This window comes from Caenorhabditis remanei, chromosome II (genome assembly GCF_010183535.1).
Source record: "Caenorhabditis remanei strain PX506 chromosome II, whole genome shotgun sequence".
In the NCBI taxonomy this organism is placed as follows: Eukaryota; Metazoa; Nematoda; class Chromadorea; order Rhabditida; family Rhabditidae; genus Caenorhabditis; species Caenorhabditis remanei.
In genome coordinates, this window is record NC_071329.1 from 18670462 (window position 1) to 18694001 (window position 23540).

At 38.0% G+C, this 23540-nt stretch overlaps 9 protein-coding genes across 9 annotated transcripts; 7 read left to right on the forward strand and 2 right to left on the reverse strand.

Moving 5' to 3' along the window:
* Window positions 1-371: 371 nt before the first annotated feature.
* On the forward strand, window positions 372-2518 carry GCK72_007902 (uncharacterized protein; the record flags this gene model as incomplete). Its single annotated transcript, XM_053726525.1, has 6 exons — window positions 372-577; window positions 622-768; window positions 813-1030; window positions 1077-1192; window positions 1241-1313; window positions 1356-2518. 6 exons carry the CDS (start codon window positions 372-374, stop codon window positions 2516-2518), a joined length of 1923 nt encoding a protein of 640 aa, XP_053590719.1.
* Window positions 2519-3929: 1411 nt separating this feature from the next.
* GCK72_007903 (uncharacterized protein) lies at window positions 3930-4930 on the reverse strand (the record flags this gene model as incomplete). The annotated part of the gene is made up of 3 exons (XM_003097473.2): window positions 3930-4056; window positions 4100-4816; window positions 4866-4930. The coding sequence occupies 3 exons, from the start codon at window positions 4928-4930 to the stop codon at window positions 3930-3932; spliced, it is 909 nt and encodes a 302-aa protein (XP_003097521.2).
* A 722-nt stretch (window positions 4931-5652) lies between these two features.
* On the forward strand, window positions 5653-6598 carry GCK72_007904 (uncharacterized protein; the record flags this gene model as incomplete). The annotated part of the gene is made up of 2 exons (XM_003097459.2): window positions 5653-5717; window positions 5767-6598. 2 exons carry the CDS (start codon window positions 5653-5655, stop codon window positions 6596-6598), a joined length of 897 nt encoding a protein of 298 aa, XP_003097507.2.
* A 546-nt stretch (window positions 6599-7144) lies between these two features.
* On the forward strand, window positions 7145-8175 carry GCK72_007905 (uncharacterized protein; the record flags this gene model as incomplete). The annotated part of the gene is made up of 3 exons (XM_053726526.1): window positions 7145-7209; window positions 7259-7999; window positions 8043-8175. 3 exons carry the CDS (start codon window positions 7145-7147, stop codon window positions 8173-8175), a joined length of 939 nt encoding a protein of 312 aa, XP_053590720.1.
* Window positions 8176-10542: 2367 nt separating this feature from the next.
* Window positions 10543-12801, forward strand: GCK72_007906 (uncharacterized protein; the record flags this gene model as incomplete). The annotated part of the gene is made up of 5 exons (XM_003097438.2): window positions 10543-10634; window positions 10959-11487; window positions 12256-12408; window positions 12452-12594; window positions 12642-12801. The coding sequence occupies 5 exons, from the start codon at window positions 10543-10545 to the stop codon at window positions 12799-12801; spliced, it is 1077 nt and encodes a 358-aa protein (XP_003097486.2).
* Window positions 12802-13603: 802 nt separating this feature from the next.
* GCK72_007907 (uncharacterized protein) lies at window positions 13604-14613 on the forward strand (the record flags this gene model as incomplete). The annotated part of the gene is made up of 3 exons (XM_053726527.1): window positions 13604-13668; window positions 13718-14440; window positions 14484-14613. 3 exons carry the CDS (start codon window positions 13604-13606, stop codon window positions 14611-14613), a joined length of 918 nt encoding a protein of 305 aa, XP_053590721.1.
* A 940-nt stretch (window positions 14614-15553) lies between these two features.
* GCK72_007908 (uncharacterized protein) lies at window positions 15554-16551 on the forward strand (the record flags this gene model as incomplete). Its single annotated transcript, XM_053726528.1, has 3 exons — window positions 15554-15618; window positions 15668-16378; window positions 16425-16551. The coding sequence occupies 3 exons, from the start codon at window positions 15554-15556 to the stop codon at window positions 16549-16551; spliced, it is 903 nt and encodes a 300-aa protein (XP_053590722.1).
* Window positions 16552-16858: 307 nt separating this feature from the next.
* Window positions 16859-17856, forward strand: GCK72_007909 (uncharacterized protein; the record flags this gene model as incomplete). Its single annotated transcript, XM_053726529.1, has 3 exons — window positions 16859-16923; window positions 16973-17683; window positions 17727-17856. 3 exons carry the CDS (start codon window positions 16859-16861, stop codon window positions 17854-17856), a joined length of 906 nt encoding a protein of 301 aa, XP_053590723.1.
* A 3478-nt stretch (window positions 17857-21334) lies between these two features.
* Window positions 21335-22079, reverse strand: GCK72_007910 (uncharacterized protein; the record flags this gene model as incomplete). The annotated part of the gene is made up of 4 exons (XM_053726530.1): window positions 21335-21561; window positions 21610-21740; window positions 21787-21871; window positions 21920-22079. The coding sequence occupies 4 exons, from the start codon at window positions 22077-22079 to the stop codon at window positions 21335-21337; spliced, it is 603 nt and encodes a 200-aa protein (XP_053590724.1).
* Between the last annotated feature and the right edge of the window lie 1461 nt (window positions 22080-23540).

The following is a 23540-nucleotide window of genomic DNA, read 5'->3' on the forward strand; positions in this document are numbered from 1 at the left end:
TGGATAGTTGGGATATAGTGGACATCGGGTAGGCATCCTTTATATACACAGAATTTGATCTTTCAATCAGTTCAAACAAAGGACGATGGAAAAAAGGGCAATGGTACTTCTTATCAATTTCAATTTTTAAGCAAGGTGAGACAGATAAAAGTTCAAGCTCCTGTTTCGGGCGCACCTGTAAGAAAGGTGTCACACTCACGTCATCTTCTTATCAATAGTAGTTGCGTTCTTTATCAAACATTGGAAAGTTTAAACCATTCGTACTTTTATTTGATAGTACTTTTCTGCACTTTGCACTTGGACTGCTTGCTCTTTTGTAAGTCTATATAAGCCTTCGCCAGGAGAGGCCTTTAATCATGTTCTTCAAAGCTATGATATTCAGTGTATTTCTGCTTTTGTTCAATGTCACGTTTGCCTACAAAGGCAGACCGCAGCGTCACCACATCATCGATCCATCACTCACGGAGCCGGTTGAAAGTTTGCTGAATCTTCCAGACATCAACTCACAGAACCTTGTTGATTTTGTGGGTGATTTGAACGGCGCATCCAGCGAGACAGCTCTCCGGTTCTTAACTAAGTAAGAATACTTTGCTTTTCATCAACATGTAAGTTATTCTGTAGGTATGGAATAATACCCAATGAGCGAGAGTGTCCCCATTGCCCAAGTTCACGTATGAGTTTGGTTTCCGACAAGAGTGTTCAATTAGGACTGTACTGGAGGTGCTCCAAATGCAAATCATCAAAAGTATCAACCAAAATAATGATTCGGTAGTTTTTGTCCACAAACTCACAGTATACTCTAAATTTTGCAGAGACGGATCATTTTTTGAAGGTTCGAAACTCTCCATCCAAAAAACCCTTCTTCTTGCTGCTGACTGGATCGAAAGCCCAGGGCGGAGTACTGAGGCGACATCGAAGCTGTTTCAGGTGAATCACGAAACAGTGATTCAAATGTATCGTTCATTCCGTCAACTCACAGAGCAATGGGTTGCTAGAGAAATGGAATCAACCCTTAAGCTTGGTGGCGTCGGTATCATCGAATAATTGAAGTGCTACAGAATACTCATCAATTACAGGCAAAATTGTTGAAATAGACGAAAGCCACATGTTCAAAGCCAAACACAATCGTGGGCGAATGCTGAGTAGGAAGGCAGTGTGGATCTTTGGAATGGTAGAAAGGAGCTCGAACAAAGTAAGCTTACTTGTTATTGCTGTTATACTCCAAATAATAGTTTCTTAGGTCTTGATGTTTCAAGTCGAGAAACGCGATGCTGCCACACTCCTTCCTCTTATCAAAGACCATGTTTTGAATGGTGAGTCAGTCTTCGCTAACTAACAACTGTGTTTACTTTAAGGTTCCATGGTTGTCTCAGACGGTTGGTCCTCATACGGAGGGATTCCTCAGATTCAAGCGAACTTCACTCATAGATGGGTCAACCATAAATTAAACTTTGTGAATCCCACTGACAGACGTGTGCATACTCAATCTATTGAAGCCACCTGGGGAGCCTTCAAGCGAGAGTTGAAATCAAAGTTTGGAATTCCCGACGAAAACCTCGGGGAGTACATGGCAGTTTACATGTTTCGCCGTTTCTTCAGACGCGAGCGTCTTCTCAATCACTTGCTCATTGAGATGAAAACTTTTGGAAGACGAAGAAACCAATTGGAAACCACTTCACAATCCCCATCAGATGATTCTTCTCAAGATGATGAAGAACCAATAGAGGATCCAGAAGATGCTGATGGTACGTACCGATCAGAAAACGAACATTCTGATGAAAACTCGATCAATGTAGACAATCTGCTGAGTGATGATGAAGAAGTTTATTCGGCCTCCGATGACAGTCTGCCACATAATCCGAGTACAATGGAGAGCGATTATGATTCAGACAACAGCCGACCTCCTCCTGAGAAGAAATCAAAACGCAAACTATCAGGAAGCAGTACGCAGGTGACAGGCAAACAGACAAGGAGAGGCCGAAAACCGGGAGCCAGTCGTCGAGAGTCTGTTAACGGAGGAAGAAGAACGAGAGGCAATACCCACGTCCGTGGTCAGCAGCGAAGAGGTACAGGAGCTGGGAGAGTTCAATCAACAAGCGGACAGAGAAGGACTGATGGGAATACGTCGCCGTTAAGCAGAGGCCAAAGTTCTGACCGTGGTCAAACACAGAGACGAGGTAGACAAGAGCAATTGAGCGATACTCAAGACCGTGGAGATGTCACGATTCGCAGAGGAACACTTCGAGTTAGAGTGAACTCAGGAAGTGTCATGGGTGACCGACGTGGACAATCACCAACTGAAACAGGAGGACGACGACCGGGAAGAGCTCAGAGAGCTAGAGGAAGAGGGCAAAATTTGAGACGAGGTCATAGCAGCCGTGTTCAAACATCGAGGACGGAAGCAGTAACCCGTACACAACAATCAGGAGGAGCTCGCGGTCGTGGTCGAAGTTCCAGAGGCTCTACTGGGAACCAATCAGCTCGATCTGGAAGGTCTAAAGGTGGAAGAGGGAAATAAATAGTTTACGAATTACACTAAATAAATTGTATTCCTAGATTGTCGAGTTTATAGCTTTGTTATCAGTTGTTCCATATTTGCTAATAAATAATTTGAAGGCAGACTGAATTATGAAATTGTAAACAATTAACAAGGCAAATAAAAACGCTAAATAAAAATAAAATTTAATACCACAGGCACTGTGAATAACCAATAAAAAATTTAAGGACCAAAAATAATTTTAAGGACCAAAAATAAATCTAAGGACCAAGAATAATTCTAAGGACCAAAAAAAATTCTAAGGACCAAAAAAAATTCTAAGGACCAAAATAACCGACAAGAGCCGACATTTCTATCGCCAACGCCTCGACCTTTGACGACCCAGTTGTTAAGTTTGCGGAAACTCTTAATCTGAATTTCATTTTTGATCGGATTGTCACTGTCGAAGACCTGAAGAAGCTTAACAACCAAAAAGTGGTATTCGATTACTGGAGCTCTTCGAGAATTGATATAGTTCCATTGATTAAACATCACGTTGAAACAAAGGAAAATATAAAAACCACTTTTGTGATTTCAACATGTAAATATCATGTGATCAGGGAGATGTTAAGTGAGTTTGAACAAGCGTTCGAGGAATTCAAATGCGATTTAGAAAGCGAGTTTGATTTCAATGAAAGGTATATCAAATATAAGAGAGTCAAATCAATTATTAATTTTCAGATTCCTTGTAGGATCTTCTAGATTCTCCATCCCAATCAACAACGAGTCAAGAATTCATGTCTATGCAAAGAAGGCATCTGATTTCTATAAAATAATTGTGAAACCAGTGTCTGGATTATGATCTACTATTTTGAAGCATTGGCATAAGAACCTCTTGACATTGATGTCTTGTATTTTGTTACACTTTTTTTTGTAATTTTATTTATTGGTTTTTTCACCTTATTTATTGGTTTTTTCTGAATTGATAATTTAAATTAAGTGCTTCTATTTGCTGTTCCCCATCTCAATAAATACTGTTTAAAATTAGAACTATTAACACAAAATTCCAGGTTTTATCACTAAAACTACCAAATTTTTCTTTTGTTTCAACTTGACGACAACAGAATTTCATCACATGGGTATGTTGAACTAAGACAGGCATAATATCGAATGTTTGAAATAAAACCGTCCGAATTTTAACTTTCTAAACGGGTTCACAAAGTTTAGAACTGTTTTTGTTATCATTTTACATACTCTGATTAAAAAAAAGTTTATTGTAAAAGTTATGATGAGGAGGAGACAAATTATACAATAAATTTGAATGATAGTTTGAAACGTCAGAATAAATGGGTTATAATAAAACAACATCAGTGTCAGGCTTGGAAGTTGAGTAGACGAAATGAAAGGAAAATTGAAATTAAGCTGAAGTGGGTCGATGTTTTGAAGTAGTAGATCAAAATCCCGACACTGGTTTCACAATTATTTTATTGGGACCTTCGTCAGGATTCTCAATTGCATACACATGGATTTTAGAATCACCGTTGATTGGGATGGAGAACTTTGACAATCCGGGAATGAATCTGAAATCTAATAATTGGTTTGAGTCCCTTATTTTTGATATACCTCTCATTGACACCGTCCAAATCACATCGGAATTCATCAAACGCTTGTTCAAACTCACTTAACATCTCATTGATAACACCTTCGTAATTTGATGGAATCACAAAAGTGGTTCTAATATCATCCTTAGTCTCGACGTGATACTGAATCAAAGGAATCATATCAATTATGGAAGAGCTACAGTATTCAAGTACCACTGTCTTGTTGTTAAGTTTCTTGAGGTCTTCAACAGTGAGTGTCCGATCAATAAGAAGATACAGAATAAGAGTTTCTGCGGACTTAACAATTTGGCTGTCGAAGTTTGAGGGCTCCGGGATAGTGACCACAGTTTTTAAAGGAAAACTACGAGAGTCTATAAAAGATCGTGACAATTCGAAGTCTTCACAGAGGAGTGCATACAATGTGTTCACTCTAAATTTGGTATCCACAGCCAAGAAACATGGTAACAAACTGTAAAACCAATCCAACTTGTTCACACGGGTTTTTGATCTTCCGCAAATGTAAAAGTTTACCAATTTCTTCATTTTATCATTTTGGGTCTCTAACTTCTGTCGGCTGAGTCTTTTCCAATTCATCTCGAATTTCACCCCATCTTCATTACATGTAATCAATAAGTTGTTGATAGTCATTTCATGAAAGTCGACACAGAGATTCTCCAAACAATATGGTATCAATTTATCTATTTTTTGAAGACTTGGCGACCGGCCAATGATATGGACACTGAAAATAACAAAATATTGGAGAGAACTCACAAATCAACTAAACTTACCGCTTAACTGCCTCCAAGTTTTCCAAAACGCATTTGAGGCCAGGATAAGAGAGGGGCAGAGGCATTCTCCAATAGGAATAGAAGGAATAATGAGGTTGTAGAGTATGTGAGGAAGGGATGCGTAGGTTACCGTCTGCCACGTCACAATGTCTACAGATGAAGAGACAATAAAAGACTGTAGGGGGTGTGAGTTGAGCAAATAACGAGACAGATGGGAATCTGAAGTCAGAGGCACTATCTGTAAGAGTGAGAATGTTTGTGTTGGGCCTTGGCACAGTTGCAAAAAGTTGTTTCAATCCGAACTTTTTTCACAGCATATATACCCCTATGGTAGTGATTTACAAAAAATATGTCACCAGTCCCTTATGACGTCATCATAGGAAAATATGACCAATAATTGACTTTTCACTCAAAAATTCATAAAAATTTCAATCTTCCAGATAACATTAGGAAACTTTTGCAACATCTTTTTCCATTCATTTAAAACTTTACTTCATCCTTATCGCATTCAATTGCTAATTGGTTAATAGTCAAGTTGTCACTGGCAGCAGTGTGGTCTCTCAAACAAAACGAATTCAATTTATCAATTTGTGTGCACAGGTCTGATACCATCTGCCACGTCACAGTGTCTACAGATGAAGAGATAGGCGACTGTAGGGGTGTTAATTGAGCAAATACTACGCAACACGAATTCCCAGAGTTGTCTGGGGTCCGCCAGATGGTATCTGACAAGACCCCTCTCCTAGTCACTACCCAACCTCATTTTTCCTTTTATTCCTATTGAAGAATGCCTCTGCCTCTCTCTTACCCCGGCCTTCGATGCGTTTTGGAGCATTTGGAAGCAGTTAAGCGGTAGGTCTAATTGATTAGTGTAGTTCCATCACTATTATGTGATTTTCAGAGCACGTATCATTGGCCGTTCTCCAGTACTCCAAAAAGTAGACAAAACAATTCCACTTTGTTTGAAGAATCTCCATATTAAAAGGCATAAACTGACTATCAACAACTTGTCGATCGAATATGATAAGGATGAAGTGAAATTTAAGATGAATGAAAAAACAATTAGCCGAAAGGGATTAGAGAGCCGCGAAGACACAATAAAGAAGTTGGTGCATTTCTATATCTGTGGAAGATCGATCACCCGTGTGGACAAGTTGGATTGGGGTTATAGTTTGCTCCCAGATCGTGTCATGCCTGTCGATCTGAAATTGAGTATAAATTCTTTGGATGCATTCTCCCGTGAAGACTTTGAAACCGTACTTCCTTTCATAGACCCTCATAGTTTTCCTCTGAAAACTGTGATCGCTATCCCGGAGACCTCAATCTTCGACAATCAAATTGTTAAGTCAGCGGAAACACTTATTGTGAATCTTTGTCCTCTTATTCTGTATTTCATTAATGTTCAGATGGCCACTGTTGAAGATCTTAAGAAACTTAAAAACAAGACTGTGGTATTCCAAAACTTGTGGGTAATGAGAAATAATATAATTTTATTGATTAAACATCAAATGGAGACAAAAAAAGCTACAGGAACCACTTTTGTGATTTCCATAAAGAACAAAGATTTTATCAACAAGATGTTACGTGAGTTTGAACAAGCGTTTGGTGAATCCCGATGCGATTTGTTCTTCATCGCAATTAACAACGAGTTGAGAATCCTAGTATACAAAGTTAAGGATTCCGAAGAAGGTTGTCCCTATAAAATGATTGTGAATCTAATTTTGGGATTATGATCTACTACTTCAACTAATCGACATGAGACTCATTTCCTTTTAATATCAATTTTCGTTTCCTGTCCTCTGCTTAACTTTCAAGCCTAACACTGATGTTTTGTATTTTTAACTCATTTTTTATATCTTTCCGGAACTTTTTTCTCCTCCCCACTTTATATTTTTCACAACAAACAATTCCAAACTCCCAAAAAAAATCAAAAAAATCAAAATTAAGAAGGAATGAGAAGGAAGCTGGTGGCAGAAGGGGCTATAAGGAGGCGACGGCTTGGAAAAAATGGGAATTTGGAATAAAAGAGGGACAGGTCAGATACCATGCCACAATGTCTACAGATGAAGGGATAATAGAAGACTGTAGGGGGTGTTAATTGAGCAAATACTACACAACACGAATTCCCACAGTCTTCAGTGGCAGATGGTATCTGACCGGCCCCCTCTCCTTGTCGAGATTCCCATCTGTTCTGTTATTTGCTCAAGTCATACCCCGCCGACCTACCCATCTCCTAATTCACTCTCCAACCTCATTATTCCTTCTATTCCTATTGGAGAATGCCTCTCCCCCTCTCTTATCCCGGCCTTCGATGTGTTTTGGAGCATTTGGAAGCAGTAAAGCGGTAGGTCTAGTTGATTTGTGTAGTTCACTCAGTATTATGTTGTTTTTAGAGCCCGTATCATTGGCCGTTCTCCAGTACTTCAAAAAGTAGACAAAACAATTCCATTTTATTTGGATAATCTCCATATTAAAAGGCATAAACTGACTATCAACAACTTGTCGATCGAATATGATAAGGATGAAGTGAAATTTAAGATGAATGAAAAAACAATTAGCCGAAAGGGATTAGAGAGCCGCGAAGACACAATAAATAAATTGGTGCATTTCTATATCTGTAGAAGATCGATCACCCGTGTGGACAAGTTGGATTGGGGTTATAGTTTGCTCCCAGATCGTGTCATGCCTGTCGATCTGAAATTGAGTATAAATTCTTTGGATGCATTCTCCCGTGAAGACTTTGATACCGTACTTCCTTTCATAGTCCCTCATAGTTTTCCTCTGAAAACTGTGGTCGCTATCCCGGAGACCTCAATCTTCGACAATCAAATTGTTAAGTCAGCGGAAACACTTATTGTGAATCTTTGTCCTCTTATTCTGTATTTCATTAATGTTCAGATGGCCACTGTTGAAGATCTTAAGAAACTTAAAAACAAGACTGTGATATTCCAAAACTTGTGGGTAATGAGAAATGATATAATTTTATTGATTAAACATCAAATGGAGACTAAAAAAGCTACAGGAACCACTTTTGTGATTACAACAGATGACAAAGGTTTTATCAAAAAGATGTTACGTGAGTTTGAACAAGCGTTTGGTGAATCCCGATGCGATTTGGATGATGTTAATGAGAGGTATATCAATTATAAGAGAGTAAAACCAATTATTAGTTTTCAGATTCCTCCCAGGATCTTCTAGATTCTCCATCTCAATCAACAACGAGTCTAGAATCCACGTGTATGCAATCGAGGATCCAGAAGAAGATGGCGCCTATAAAATAATAGTAAAACCAGTGCCAGAAATCTCTTAATTATAATCTGCATCCTTTAAAATTGGGAATACTTGCTTCAAGTTACCTATCAAACTTCCTTTCATGTTTTTTCTGTTGCAACAATAAAACAAATTGAAATTAAAACTTAAAAAGGACAGAATAAGTATGGCATGCACTGTGAAAACACTTGAAATAAATTTTCGGGTTACTGTAGTCATCTTATATTCATATGGAAGCTTTATATTCATATGGAAGCTTTTTTCCACCCAATTTCAATAATGGTGAATTCGAAGATTTGTTGGATTCACCTAAATATTTTCACAGGTTCCATCGGACATTTATTGTCCAAATGGTGTTCCCCGAGTGGGATTATCTAGAGACCGCGTTCAGTGACAGATGGTGTTTGACCTAGTAATCTCATCACAAAAAATCTCTTTCTCTAGCTCACAGTCACCTCAGACGATTTCTGATTCCCATCTGCCTCGATCCGTACAGTCTCCTATAATCCATTCATCTGTAGACATTATGACGTGGCAGATGGTATCTGTCCCGCCTTTCTCCTAGTCTCTCTCCAACCTTATTATTCACTTCATTTCTATCGGAGAATGCCTCAACCCCTCTCTCTTATGTCATTCTTCCTTTTTTCTGCTCTGAATACAAAATTTTGAAGAAACAACTATCATTTTCGTCATTTTAAATATTTCTGACTATGTCCATAATCAGTTTTTTTGAGTAGTCGAATTGAAAAGTGTAAATGACTATCGGTTCAAACTTTTTACACTGACTAGGAACGTTTCTCCCGAGCCTTTCTGACACGAATCCTAATTTTCGTAAAATGCACCTAGTAGACTTCTGACGCTTTTCCCGTTGCGCTGACCCATTAAAAGTAGATTTAGGAATGATGATGGTGTCGTGCAAGCCAACGTTCCACCTATTTCAATGCAAAAACTGGAAGACCACTGAAAAACGTGGCCTCTGATCATAGGCTATCACCTTTTCTGGATGGTAACTCAAAAGCTAAAAGACATATTCTGAAATTATTTTTTGCGGAAAGGGTCATATGTATTGTTAGCTCCATAACTCCCAAGCCTCCATCTTCTTCAAAAATGCAACATATATTTATAACTTTATGTATCGAAAAATCTGTCAGATGTGACACAGCGGGGGTGTCAAGGACAGATGCTGCGTATCCAGCGCTGTCCCTGCTATCTAACTTCCCCCCGTCCCTCTTTCTCATTCTTTGTTCTGTCTAAGACCCCGCCGCTCTCTCTCTCTGTCTGAGAGCCTCCCTCTTTCATTTTTCTTCTATTTGCGACTTTCAAACACGCGAAACTGTAAAACATACTTTTTCGGCTTTTAGATGCTTTTTTTGTTGAATTTTAAGTAATTTTACTGCTGAAAATCGAATTTTCGAGCTAAAAGTGTGTGAAAATTGCGAAATATCGACCAAAATTCAATAAGAAACAAGACATTTTTGTTTTTTGTTCATTTTCCTTGATTTTTTCGAATTATATGTGAAACTTGGCAGAACTGTAAAAATATACTTTGTAAAATGCTTTTTTGTAGACTTTTTGTGGTTTTTGGGTAATTTTACTTTTGCAAATCTAATTTTTGAGCTACAAATGTGTGAAAATCAAAAAATATCGACCAAAATTCAATGAGAAATGATTTTTCACTTTTTCAAAGTTTCTAGATCATTTTTCTTGATTTTTTTTAATTTGTAGATAATCATACAGCTGAGATTCGGATTTCTCTTCAATTATCCGTTTCTCTCCTCATTTTTTGTGGACATTTTGTGGTTTATGGGTATTTTTACTGCTGAAAATCAAAATTTTGAGCAAAAAATGTGAAAATTACACACCAGCACTGGTCGCGAATAATTGATTTGTTGAAACGACCACAATACAATATATATATTCCATCGGCTATATAGTTAGTAATTTTCATATATATATATTATTTTAATTAGCTCATTATCATATGCTAATTTTGTAATTTTCTATAATTATCATATGATCTTTTAATCAATTAAGGATTTTAGCTCAAGAAATAACGTTTTAGGCCTGCAATTTTCTTTCTTTTTTTTGGCTTAACTCGTCTAGTTCAATAACTTCATTAGTTTACCCACCAAAATCACAATACTAAGAAAGAAATACATTTTTAGATCTACAATTTTCCCAGCAATTTGTTTAGAGAGGCTAGGTCAAACATTTCCATCCCTCTCGTTCACATCTTTGTTATGCCCGCCAAAATAATAAAACCGCGACGCGACACGCAACGCGACACACAATGCGACACACACACACATTGTCTCATTCATTCCCTCATTCCTCATTCCCTCCGACCTCCTCACGTCTTCTACTACCGTACCTATATCCCTACCTATTTATTGATTCCTGCAGAAAAATGGCTGCTACTACCGTCGCTGCTTCGAGAGGGAAGCCGTTAGGCTACGAGCCGACACAGGCGGTTCTCAAACATCTCAAATTTGGTAAAAGGTGAGTTTTCAGGAAGATCATTCTTATATATAAAACGCATGTGGGGTTTGTCCATCTGTCCCAATGTCTGCAAATTTTGAGAAATGAGAAAGAAAGGCGGCCGGGCCCAAAATCGATCTTGCGCAGAGACTGCCGCCTTGGACCACTCGGCCAAGCGGATACATGTTTGAGAAGGTGAACACGTAAATAAAGAAAGGCCAGCCGGATGAAGCGCCGAAGGCGCAGCAGCCAGGCTGGTAAATCAATAAATTTGTAAGATTCGTCAATTTGGTCATAGTGACGTTATTCGGCTTGAAAAACCGCAAAAAATCAATAAATTTCTAGACAAGAGATCCACCGCCACATCCCACAACTCCGTACAACCAACGCATTGCTTCCATATACAATCAAATCGGTGTCCTTCTCAATGAACTCCATTTCAATCGACAGAAATCATTGGACTTTTGGACAAAGACCGGATACGCGAGTCCCGAATAATGGCCGTGTGGTTTTCCCGCGTTTTGCTCCTCCAACTCTGAACACTGGAACAGTGACTTATTCTGGAAAAGGTGAATATCTTCACTTCAAAACTGAAAAGACTGCCGAAGAGTGTTATGAGCTGCTTTTCGACACCTTTTTCAAAAATGGAACCGTCGTCAAGGATACGGTATGGATCAATGGTCTTCCAACGTTCATGCAAACAAAAGAGACACAAGGGTTTACGAGAATTCGAATGATGTCAAAACTCGTCTTGGGTCATATCGAAACGCCTCGAATCTTCTACGACTTCGTCCGATTTGCTGATTTTGGAAATTTGGAGTCTATCCAGTTCAAAGCAGGCTATAGGAATGCGGATTGTGTAGGAACACCAGAGGTAAGATAGGTTTAAAAAACATTTTGAAAATTGGCGCTTTTAATTGTTTTTTTGCAAGATTAAGAGAAAGCGCTTTCCAATATGAACTAATTAGAATAATTAGAATAATATGCTAATTACTATCTACAGTATCGCTTTTTTCAGTTGAAAACGCCCAACTTTGAGTCATGGTAATACTAATTGACCCATAAAGTAAATTTTTAATGGATCATACATATCAGAAATAGAACTCTATTTTTGTAGTTGGCAACTTTTTTGTGCGGACACTTCCTAGAGAGTTACGTATCGTCGAAGAAATTTCTCTCTCAAATCGTCTCAATGCGATTTTTGAGCTGTCGTCTTAAAATGACCATACCTCTCTAGGGAGTGTCCGTACAAAAAAGTTGTCAACTACTAAAATGGAGCTCTACGTTCAATCTATATGATCCATTAAAAATCTACTTGATGGGGCAATAAGCATTACCATGACACACTCGGACCTTCTCAACTGAAAAAGGCAAAACTTAACATACTTTTGAATGGAATATTTCGGTTAGAACACAGCAGTGCGAGGCGTAAGATCGAGAAAACGCGCTCCGTCGAACAACAGTTGTCACTGCGCTTTATTAACAAGGAGATACTGTAATTCGCTTAAAAATCGCTTAAAACGAGTCAGCAGATTTGATTTTTTCCGAATCGCGTTGCGTGCGCGTCGCGGTTCAAATTTGGCGCTCAGTCAAGGGCAACCGCTGTGCAATTCCGCTATAATTCAACCATACCGTATTTCAGTTCATCAACTGCCCGACCCTAAAACTCGACGTTTCAAACTTGGAATTCGGAACTGAGAATAAGCACATGAATGACATTTACAATCTCAAAAATCGTCATTTGGAGTATGAATATCATCATTTCAAAGTTGATCAGGTTGAAACATTGGTCGAGGTGAGCAATTATCGATTTTTAATTTTCTATTTTCGAATTTCAGAAATGGCTCTCATCCAACCGTGAAATCGGGACTCGATTCACTCTGAAAATGTTTTCTCCGGAAAGATATGAGAAGATTCTCGAAATGTTCGACAGATGCAGAAAGCGATTCCGAGGGGTGTGGTCAAAGCATCCGGGACTTGGGTAAGAAGACTTATGACTGAATTCCAGTACATTATATACAATTTCAGACAATCCTTCCATGCCAACGGAGTCACGATTCCAATGAGAGAGGGTCGAGAGTTGGTGATGTTTGGTGGATTCGAATCTGTCTACAGACCAGATACCCTTGAGATGGAGGTCATGAAAGGTGGATCGTCGGTGAAGAGAGCTTGGAGAAGAGGAGACTAAGCATATGCTATAAATTTAATGTTTCTTTACATAACTCGCTTCAAAATTACTATTATGAGTTCCAAATCATATCAACGTGTAGATGGTATAATACAGAAAGGCTTAGAATCCATTATAATACCCTAGGTCGGTCATTTTTGACGATTTTTGGTATTTTATCCCATCCTGAGGTTCAATAATGAATCCTAAACCGACCCGTATTATATCAGGGATATAGAACTCGCTGAGATCTACATTTTCCTATATTTTAAAACTCATAATAGCCATTTAGAAGCGAGTTTTGGTTTATAATGATTACACTACCTCGTTGTGTTCCCCCTTATTTATATTTCTGACTATTTTCTATTTTTCGAAACTCCGCCTACTTATTGTTATTATTTGTTCTATTTTTTCAATTTCAATGATGAATATCTTTCAGTCGTATACAGTGTTAAGTATTAAATTAAAAAAAAACTATTTTCGGAGGACTATGCCTGCTAGGCCTGCTAGGCTTTCAGCCGCAATGACTACAGCACAACATCACAATAACCATTGTTTTAAAATCAGAGTCATACTTTGCCTCCAAGTTTTCCAAAATGCATCGAAGGCCAGGATGAGAGAGAGGGAGAGGTCAAATACCATCTGCCACGTCACAATGTCTCCAGATGAAAAGATAATAAGAGACTGTAGGGGGTGTTAATTGAGCAAATACTACACAATTCCCACAGTTGTCTGGGGTCCGCCTTCAGTGGCAGATGGTATCTGACCTGCATATCTCCTATTCACTCTCCAACCTCATTATTCCTTCTATTCCTATTGGAGAATGCCTCTCCCACTCTCTTATCCCGGCCTCAAATGTGTTCTGGAGAACTTGGAGGCAGTTAAGCGGTAAGTCTAGTTGACTTGTGTAGTTCATTTTGAATTATTTTGTTTTCAGAGCACATATCATTGGTCGCTCTCCAGGCCTTCAAAAAGTAGATAAATTGATTCCACTTTGTTTGAAGGATTTTTCAATTTACAGTAACCAAATGGAAATCAACAATTTAAGAATTTATTATGGTAGAGATGAAGTGGAATTTGAAATGAATGGGAAAGCATTCAGTCGGAAGGGATTTGCGAGCCGCCAAGATACAATAAAGAAAGTGTTCAACTTTTACTTCTGTGAAAGGTCAACCATCCATGTGGACAAGGTGGATTGGGGGGAGAGCTCACTCCCGGATGCTTTGGCTCTCGATATTAAATTCAGAGTAAACATTTTGATTTCATCCTTTCGTCGTCAATTAGAAACTGCAATCTCTTTCATAGACGTTTCTAGTTTTCCTTTAAAAATGCTAGTAATTATCCCCACCAACCCCTCAATCTTCGACATGCAAGTTGTGAAGTTTGCGAAGCGTCTTATTCTGCTTGTTGTAGTTGATGGGATACTCACTGTTGAAACCCTTAAGAAACTTAACAACAAGGCTGTGATATTTAACTATTCCGGCTACTACAGAGTTGATAATATGATTTCATTAATAAAATATCACATTGAAACTAAGAAAGCGGTGGAGACCGCTTTCATCATTTCAACAAATAACATCGATTATATCAATGAGAAGTTCAGTGAGTTTGAACTAGCGTTCGGTGAATTTCAATCGGACTTGGATGGCGTTGTTGAGAGGTATGTTAAATATAAGAGAGTTGAATCAATTATTAGTTTTCAGATTTATTCCCGGATTTCCTAAGTTCTCCATCCCCATCAACAACGAGTCTAGAATCCAAGTGTACGCAAGCGAGGATCCAGAAGAAGGTGGTCGATGGAAAATTGTGATTAAACCAGTTCCCGGATTATGATCTACCACTTCAAAACATCAACATAAAACCCATTCCACCTTAATGTTCATTCCATGCACTGACCTTTTTTTTGTGTTTCTTTCTGAAATTATCAATTGTCTCATTATCTACTCGTTGCAATAAACGTTTTTACTCTTTAGGTAATGTCTGTTGGTTGAAACAACCGTTTTCGGAGTGGGATCAGAATAAAGTCTTCCCTGTAATTTGGGCGCTTTAGATTGAAATTGTTAAGACTAATCAAGCAAGAAATGCATTCCGACTTCTCACGTTTCCGTAGTAGGATTGAATAAAAATAATAATGAGGTTGAAGAGAGAATGGAGAAGAGAGTGGCAGGTCAAATACCATCTGATCTGCCACGTCACAGGGGACTGTCCCGTTGTTTGCTCAATTAACACCCCCTACAGTCTCCGATTATCCCTTCATCTGTAGACATTGTGACGTGGCAGATGGTATTTGACCTGCCCCTCCTCCTATTCACTCTCCAACCTCAAAAAAGTGACGACGTGAACGATTTTTTGATACTATCGGGCAGAGTTGCGCGGAATTCCGACTTCCGACTTCCGGCTTCCGGCATCCGTTTTGAAAATTTTACTTCCGACTTCCGACTTCCGTTTTCGGATGTTTACTTCCCTTCCGGATTAGAAATTTTACTTCCGACTTCCGACGTCCGTATTAGAAAAAATCACTTCCGCGCAACTCTGGGAGAGGCATTCTCCAATTGGAATAAAGGGAATAGTGAGGTTGGAGAGTGAATAGGAGAGAGGGGCAGGTCAAATACCATCTTCCACGTCACAATGTCTACAGATGAAGGGATAATCTGAGACTGTAGGAGGTGTAAGTTGAGCAAATACTACACAACGCGAATACCCTGATGGTATCTGACCAGCCCCTCTTCTATTCACTCTCCAACCTCATTTCTTCTTTAATTCCTATTAGAGAATGCCTCACGGCCTCTCTTATCCCGGCCTTCGATGCGTTTTGAAAAACTTGGAGGCAGTTAAGCGGTCAGTCTAGTTGACTTGTGTAGTTCGTTTTGCATTATTTTGTTTTCAGAGCACATATCATTGGCCGCTCACCAGGTCTTCAAAAGGTAGATAAATTGATTCCACTATGTTTGAAGGATTTTTATATTGCCAGGGACGAAATGACTATCAACACGTTAACAATTAAATATGCCAAAGGTGAAGTGAAGTTCCAAATGAATGGGAAAACAATCAGCCGACAGATTTCAGAGAGCCGCGAAGACAAAATGAAGAAATTTTTCAACTTTTATATCAGTGGAAGGTCAATCATCCATGTGGACTGGTTGTGTTGGAGTCACGGTTTTCTCCCAGAGGATGTCGATCTGAAATTTAGAGTGAATTCTTTGAGTACAACCTACTCATGTTTCAATACCGCAATTTCTTTCATAGACCCTCGTAGTTTTCCTCTAAAAACTCTGTTCACTTCTATCGCCAACACCTCAATTTTCGACAGCCAAGTTGTTAAGTCAGCTGAAACTCTTCTCCTGAATCTCGCTGTTGATCGGATTGTCACTGTTGAAGACCTTAAGAAGTTGAACAACCAAACAGTTGTATTCAAATATCTCGACCACACCACAGTTGATATGGTTTCATTGATTAAGTATCATATTGAAACTAAGAAAGCTACAGGACCAACTTTTGTGATTTCCACAAGTGACAAAGGTTTCATCGATAATATGCTACATCAATTTGAACTTGCGTTTGGGGAAAATAGAGGTATTTTGGATGGCGTTAATGAGAGGTGGGTCAAATATATGAAAATCGGACTTATAACTTATAGATTTCAGATTTGTCCCAGGATCGTCTAGATTCTCTATCCCGATCAGCGATAAATCAAGAATCCATATCTATGCAAAGAAGGCGTCACACAAAGGTTTCTATGAAATAATTGTGAATCCAGTGTCGGGTTTATGATCTACTACTTCAAAGCATCGGCATTGGGATTCACTTCACTAAAATTTCATTGTTTCTGTCATGTCGTCTACTTAATTTCCAAACCTGTCACTATTTCTATGTATATTTTATTTATTATAACTTTCTGAAATTATCACTTAAATTTATTGTATCATTTTTCTCCTTCCCGTCTTAACTTTCACAATAAACATTGTAATGCGCTTGCATGCTTACAGACACTGGAGGCGTTTCCACAGTTGGATTGTCTTGAGGCAGTATTTTTTTAGTCTCTCTCCAACCTCATTATTCCTCTCATTGCTATTGGAGAATGCCTCTCCCCCTCTCTTATCCCGGCCTCAAATGTGTTCTTGAAAACTTGGAGGCAGTTAAGCGGTAGGTCTTGTTGATTTGTGTAGTTCACTCAGTATTATATTGTTTTCAGAGCACATATCATTTCCCGTGCACCAGGCCTTCAAAAAATAGATAAATTGATTCCACTTTGTTTGGAGAATTTTAATATTGGAAGTCAGAATCTGACTATCAACAAATTATTGATCATATGTCATGAAGATGAAGTGAGATTCTATTTGAATTGGAAAACATTCAGCCGACAGAGAGCGGAGACAAAAGGAGACAAAACGAAGAAATTGATTAACTTTTATATTTGTGGAAGATCGAAAATCCGTGTGCACAAGTTGGATTGGAGTTCCAGTTTGTTTTCAGATTTCTTGGGTGTGGATGTGAAATTTACAGTGAATTCTTTGGAAGCACTCTTTGACTTTGAAACTGCACTTCTTCACATAGACCCTCAAAGTTTTTCTCTAAAAACTGTGGTTACAATCCTCAAGTGCTCAACATTATTTGATAACCAAGTTGTTAAGTCAGCGGAAACCCTTATTCTGATTCTTGTTCATGACTTCAGAGTCACTGTTGAAGACCTTAAGAAACTTAACAACAAGACCGTGGATTTTAAACGCTTCAACACCAAAATTGATATGGTTTCATTGATTAAATATCACGTTGAAACTAAAAAAGATATTGGAACCACTTTTGTGATTCCAACAGATGACAAAGATTTCCTCAATGAGAACTTACGTGAGTTTGAACAAGCGTTTGGTGAATTCAGAAGTGATTTGGATGGCGTTAATGAGAGGTAAGTCAAATATAAGGGAGTCAAATCAATAATTTGTATTCAGGTTTGTTCCCGGATCATCTAAGTTCTCTATCCCAATCAACAACGAGTCTAGAATCCAAGTCTACGCAGTTGAGGATCCAGAAGAAGGTGGTCGATTGAAAATTGTGATTAAACCAGTTCCGGAATTATGATCTACTACTTCAAGGCATCTCCGTGAGACCCACTTCAGCTTAATTTCAACTTTCGTTTCATATTGCCTACTTAACTTCTAAGCCTGACACTGATGTTTTATATATTTTCACTTATTGTAACTTTCTGAAATTATCATTTATATTTCTTGTATCATTTTTCTCCTCCCCATTTCAGCATTACAATGAACATTGTTGGAGAATCAGAGTATGTAAAATAGTAACAAAAACAGTTACAAACGTCCTGAAGGCGTCCAGAAAAAGTCAAAATCATGATTTTTTTAATGATAGCTAATGCGCTTAAGACGCACTCTCTGACTCGTTCGATCACCCATGTTCACCCGAAAAAAGTCGACCATCTCCGATTTGCCAATCCTTTTGATCAAAGATAGTACCAAGTGTTCTTAGCAAATTGGGGTACTTTTTGGCCAGGTCCGTCACCTGGGTACCTAGGAAAATCAAAAAATCGATATTTTTCGAAAATTTTTCCTGAAGAAGTTAGGTATGAAATCTCAACGGGAAATTATTGTAGACACTATTTTGATCATTTTTTGTGTTCAGAACAAAATTCCAGCTCAACACCTTCATTGTGAAAATTTTGAAGTTTTATGAAATTTTCGGGTTTTTTTCATGAAATCGTTTTTATCTCGTCAGTGACACGAGAAGACGGGATTTTTTATTTTAAATTCGAAATCTACATAAAATTTGGTATTGGAAACATGCTGTGCCTACTCGTAACTCTAGACCCAAAGAAAGATTTTTGGGGAAAAATGAGAAAAACTGCGATTTCAATTTTCAAGTCTTTCCAATAAATTATTTTTGATGTTTCAAAATAATGGTTTTTTGAAGTTTTTCATTTTATCATGCCATTTTTGTTCAGTTCCGGTACAATTTTCGATCATACCACAAAAAAATTTTCGAAAAAAATGAATTTTTTGATTTCTGAAAATTTTCTCCTGCATTGAACCATTCCGACTGAAATGTTAAGGATAGCATTATGAAATCAGGAGAATATAACTGGAATATTCTTAAGGTTTATAAAAAACTTGATTCCCACTGTCGGCTCACCTTCTACTTACGCGTTCATGATGAAATTCAGCGAAATTTTCAACTTGGGAAGTTGGTGCAACGGTACTTCATACTTGCAACGTTATTTGACAGGGAATTGCGATGAATATGACAGAAATAGTGAGAAAACTGCAAAAATTGATAGATTCAGCAAGATTTTCAAAAAAAAACTTGAAACGTTTTTTCCTGATATCCATAAAAAGGTCTGACCATTGAACATTTATGAGTCCTAGTTTTTTAAAGCCTTTTTTGTAAATCTTGCTGAATCTATCAATTTTTGCAGTTTTCTCACTATTTCTGTCATATTCATCGCAATTCCCTGTCAAATAACGTTGCAAGTATGAAGTACCGTTGCACCAACTTCCCAAGTTGAAAATTTCGCTGAATTTCATCATGAACGCGTAAGTAGAAGGTGAGCCGACAGTGGGAATCAAGTTTTTTATAAACCTTAAGAATATTCCAGTTATATTCTCCTGATTTCATAATGCTATCCTTAACATTTCAGTCGGAATGGTTCAATGCAGGAGAAAATTTTAGGAAATCAAAAAATTCATTTTTTTCGAAAATTTTTTTGTGGTATGATCGAAAATTGTACCGGAACTGAATAAAAATGGCATGATTGAATGAAAAACTTCAAAAAACCATTATTTTGAAACATCGAAACTGATTTACCGGAAGGGCTCGAAAACTGAAATCGCAGTTTTTCTCATTCTTCCCAAAAAATCTTTCTTTGGGTCTAGAGATACGAGTAGGGACAGCATGTTTCCAATACCAAATTTTATGTAGATTCCGAATTTAAAATAAAAAAGTCCGTCTTCTCGTGTCCCTGCCGAGATAAAAACGATTTCATGAAAAAAACCCGAAAATTTCATAAAACTTCAAAATTTTCACAATGAAGGTGTTGAGCTGGAATTTCGTTCTGAACACAAAAAATGCTTAAAATAGTGTCTACATTAATTTCCCGTTTAGATTTCATTCCTAACTCCTTCAGGAAAAATTTTCGAAAAATATCGATTTTTTGATTTTTCTCGGTACCCAGGTGACGGACCTGGCCAAAAAGTACCCCAATTTGCTAAGAACACTTGGTACTATTTTTGACCAAAAGGATTGGCAAATCGGAGATGGTCGACTTTTTTCGGGTGAACATGGTCTGTTGATCGATGCTCGATCGACTCGGAGAGTGCGTCTTAAGCAGTCTCAGACTAGCGTCCGCCGCCTCCCGGCGGGCTCCGCTTTAAAAAATTGTCGTAGAACCTTCATCTTACTACCATTCGAAAGCATTTAAAGGCGGACTAAAGTCAACTTAGATGTAATTAAATTGCCGAGAATTCCCCAAGGAGTGTCAGAATCAATAATCCCAGCAACCACGCCCTACCGCACTCACCGATTCACACCACTATTTACGCTGGGCAACGTTGTACCTCACGCACTCCTTCTTTTTCTTCCACCCACCTATTATCGATTCTCTGGTCGCAAATGAAGGGCCAATGCTCCAGGGGGTACAATGCTCAAGGGGACAAAGGGGACATTTACTCTTGGGGGTACATAGTTGATGCTCAAAGGGACAAAGTCTCAGAGGGACACATGCTCAAAGGGACACTAAGTTGTTGGATTGGAGGGGGCAACAAGTTATACTCAAGGGGACAATGAAAAATTCTCAAGGGGACAACAGTTTATACTCAAGGGGACAACAGTTTATACTCAAGGGGACAACAGTTTATACTCAATGGGACAACAGTTTATACTCAAGGGGACAACAGTTTGTAGTCAAATAGATAATGAGAATGCTGGAAGAGAGAGAAAAGAACTTACTAGAATAGTTATTATTTATCGATGAGGGAACACTAGCATCTCTTTTCAATCATTGAGAGATGTCTCATTACGTCTATTGTTTGACATGAGAGTGGAGAATGAGATGACTTTAGTGTCACAATTATTTGTCGAAATAATCGATTTCGAACTATTCATTTTTGTTTTTACGTTTTTCTTTTCAAATTATTATCTAATAACAATTCATTATAATGAGATTTTGCTGATTTGTTGAACATTACGATATGTGAGCTGCGGAAGTATCGAAATGAAGCAATGGAGTAAACTGTCTGACGTTTTTCTAACTTTTAGTTTATCTGAGTGAATACTCAATTCAACTGAAAACATGCAGAAATTATAACTGTCCTCGTCTATCATGAAGACTTTAAACGTACTGGCACACAAGCATTACATTTTTCTACAAAACTTGTGAATACAAATGCTGAAAACTCCCGAAAGTGACTATCACACAATCGAGAGTTTTTGGGTTGGTAAAGAAAAACAAAACGTTTCCTGAAGCGATCTGTAAAATTATGAGAAGCAATAAAGATTATTATAGAAATATGAGATTTACAATAGATTTAAAATTTACTAGATTTTATATTCATAAGATCATCGTAGAAATGTCGCGTACTCGTTGATACGTACACAACATGTAGTGTTTTGTCGTTCGGTTTTTGCAGAGTCTGTAAATTTTCATGTGTCTGTAATTAACTTTCAAACCCACAAATTTCTTGAACGAGGAACAGAGAGGAGAGCAGAAGCTGGTCACATCGAACTGTTCTCCTGCCAAGGAAACCGTACGTTTTCTTGGTTTAACAACCGGTTTTCCTAAATTTAATTTTTAATTTTTTTAAATTAAAATAATAACAAACTCACCTTTCTCCTTACGTGACCATTTCAAACGATCATTGAATATTCCATCGGACACATCGAACATAGCAAATTTCGAGCCGGGTTTCTCAAACTTGGGAAGAACGAATTTGGAGGCATCTGTTAAAGTCCTTGCACTGCAAAATATTACTGAAATCCGTTGAATTCTAGTAAGAAACATACCCCAATTTGACAACTATTTCCATCTCTTTTTTACGAAAATTCCCAAAATGCGGACCGCTCCTCCAAATGCCATCTATTTCCAATACTGAAATACAATCTTAAGAATTTTTACACTCATTTCTATGCCACAAACCTTCGGAAAACTCCATTTTTTGGTGTTCACTATTCTTTTTTTTCGTTTCCCCATCATCTGAGCTTTCGGAACCAGAGGATTCCAGTCTATACTTTTTATGAGGCCTGAATTCATCCTCCGTGTCTTCTAAGGAGCTGGACGAGTATTCTTCCTCCTCCATTGACGATCTGTAACTTTTAGAATAATCTAGATGGAAACCGACTGAAAAAAACAACAAAAAAACAGAAAAACCAAGCATAAAATACCCTGAATTGTACAAAACTTTTCGATAAATGTTAATTTTTTCCGACTTGTTCTCCAAGAGTACACGACCCCCGTAAATCTACAAGTGGCCGAGAACGCGTGCAGAAAACGTTCGGCCATGGGAACGAGGTGGTGTTTTTTCGAACATTCTCGAACGAATTTTTTTCGAATTTTAAGAATTTTTCCACTTTTTTGTACTTTTCCGAGTTTTCCTGTAACATAATGTAATAATATTCATTTCTAAAGAGAATTTCGGAAGTTTTCTTGAGAATTTTATTATTTTTAAGGTGTTTCTGTTGTTTTTCCGCTAGAATCCTAAAATTTTTTGTCTTTTTTGCCTATTCTTTGATATATCCGGCCTATTTTTATTGATCTTTTGGCCTGTTTCTCTCATTTTTTGAAGATTTTTGCCGCTCTCATCTCGTTTTCTCTCAATTCAATAATCTCTTATTCATTTCTTGAACACGAATTATTTTCAGCGATTACTCCTCGCTCCTCCGAATGAGTGCAACTTCTTCGACATCTCCATGCGGCTCGGTGAGAAATGCTAATATTCCGGTTGTCTAGTTTTTTATTTGTTTCGTTCCAGATCTTCGCAGAAATCGTTCGATGATTCAAGGAGAAGATTTCACTCGTGGAACCGGAACCGGAGGAGAGTCGATCTACTAAGGGAGGTTCTCAGATGATCGGAAAATCTCTCCAGGTAAGAATTGTGACGACCTCCGAAACTAAGAAAAGTAAAAGTCGTCGTTTCAATCAGGAACGAGTTGTTACTGGTGTCTTTCTTTAGCTTTGGCTGGTTAATATTGAAAATTTCTCATTTTTCAGTCTTGGCTCATACAAGATGGCTGATACTGTCCGTGGAATCTGGCAATCCACACCCAGAGAGTCTCGTTGACCTTCATGAGCAATTCGGAAGAGCCAACATCTGCCGTGCCGCCCTTGCTAGCTACGATGGAATGTACTTCTTTTTCAACTGGAACCAGAAAGAACAGAAAGGCTGAAATCGCTCGGCTGAGAGGAACGCAGTTAAGGTCATCGCTGCTCCAATTCACCACTAATTCAATCGTTCTCCTAGATTTGTTTTAATTTTTTCGGGCAATAGTTTTTGTCCAAAACTGTCGGTTTATGTAATTCTGAATAAACTATCTAGTAAATTTTAAATCTATTGTAAATCTCATATTTCTATAATAATCTTTATTGCTTCTCATAATTTTACAGATCACTTCAGGAAACGTTTTGTTTTTCTTTACCAACCCAAAAACTCTCGATTGTGTGATAGTCACTTTCTGGAGTTTTCAGCATTGAAATTCAAGTTTTTGTAAAAAAATGTAACGTTTGTGTGCCAGTACGTTGAAAGTCTTCATGATAGACGGCG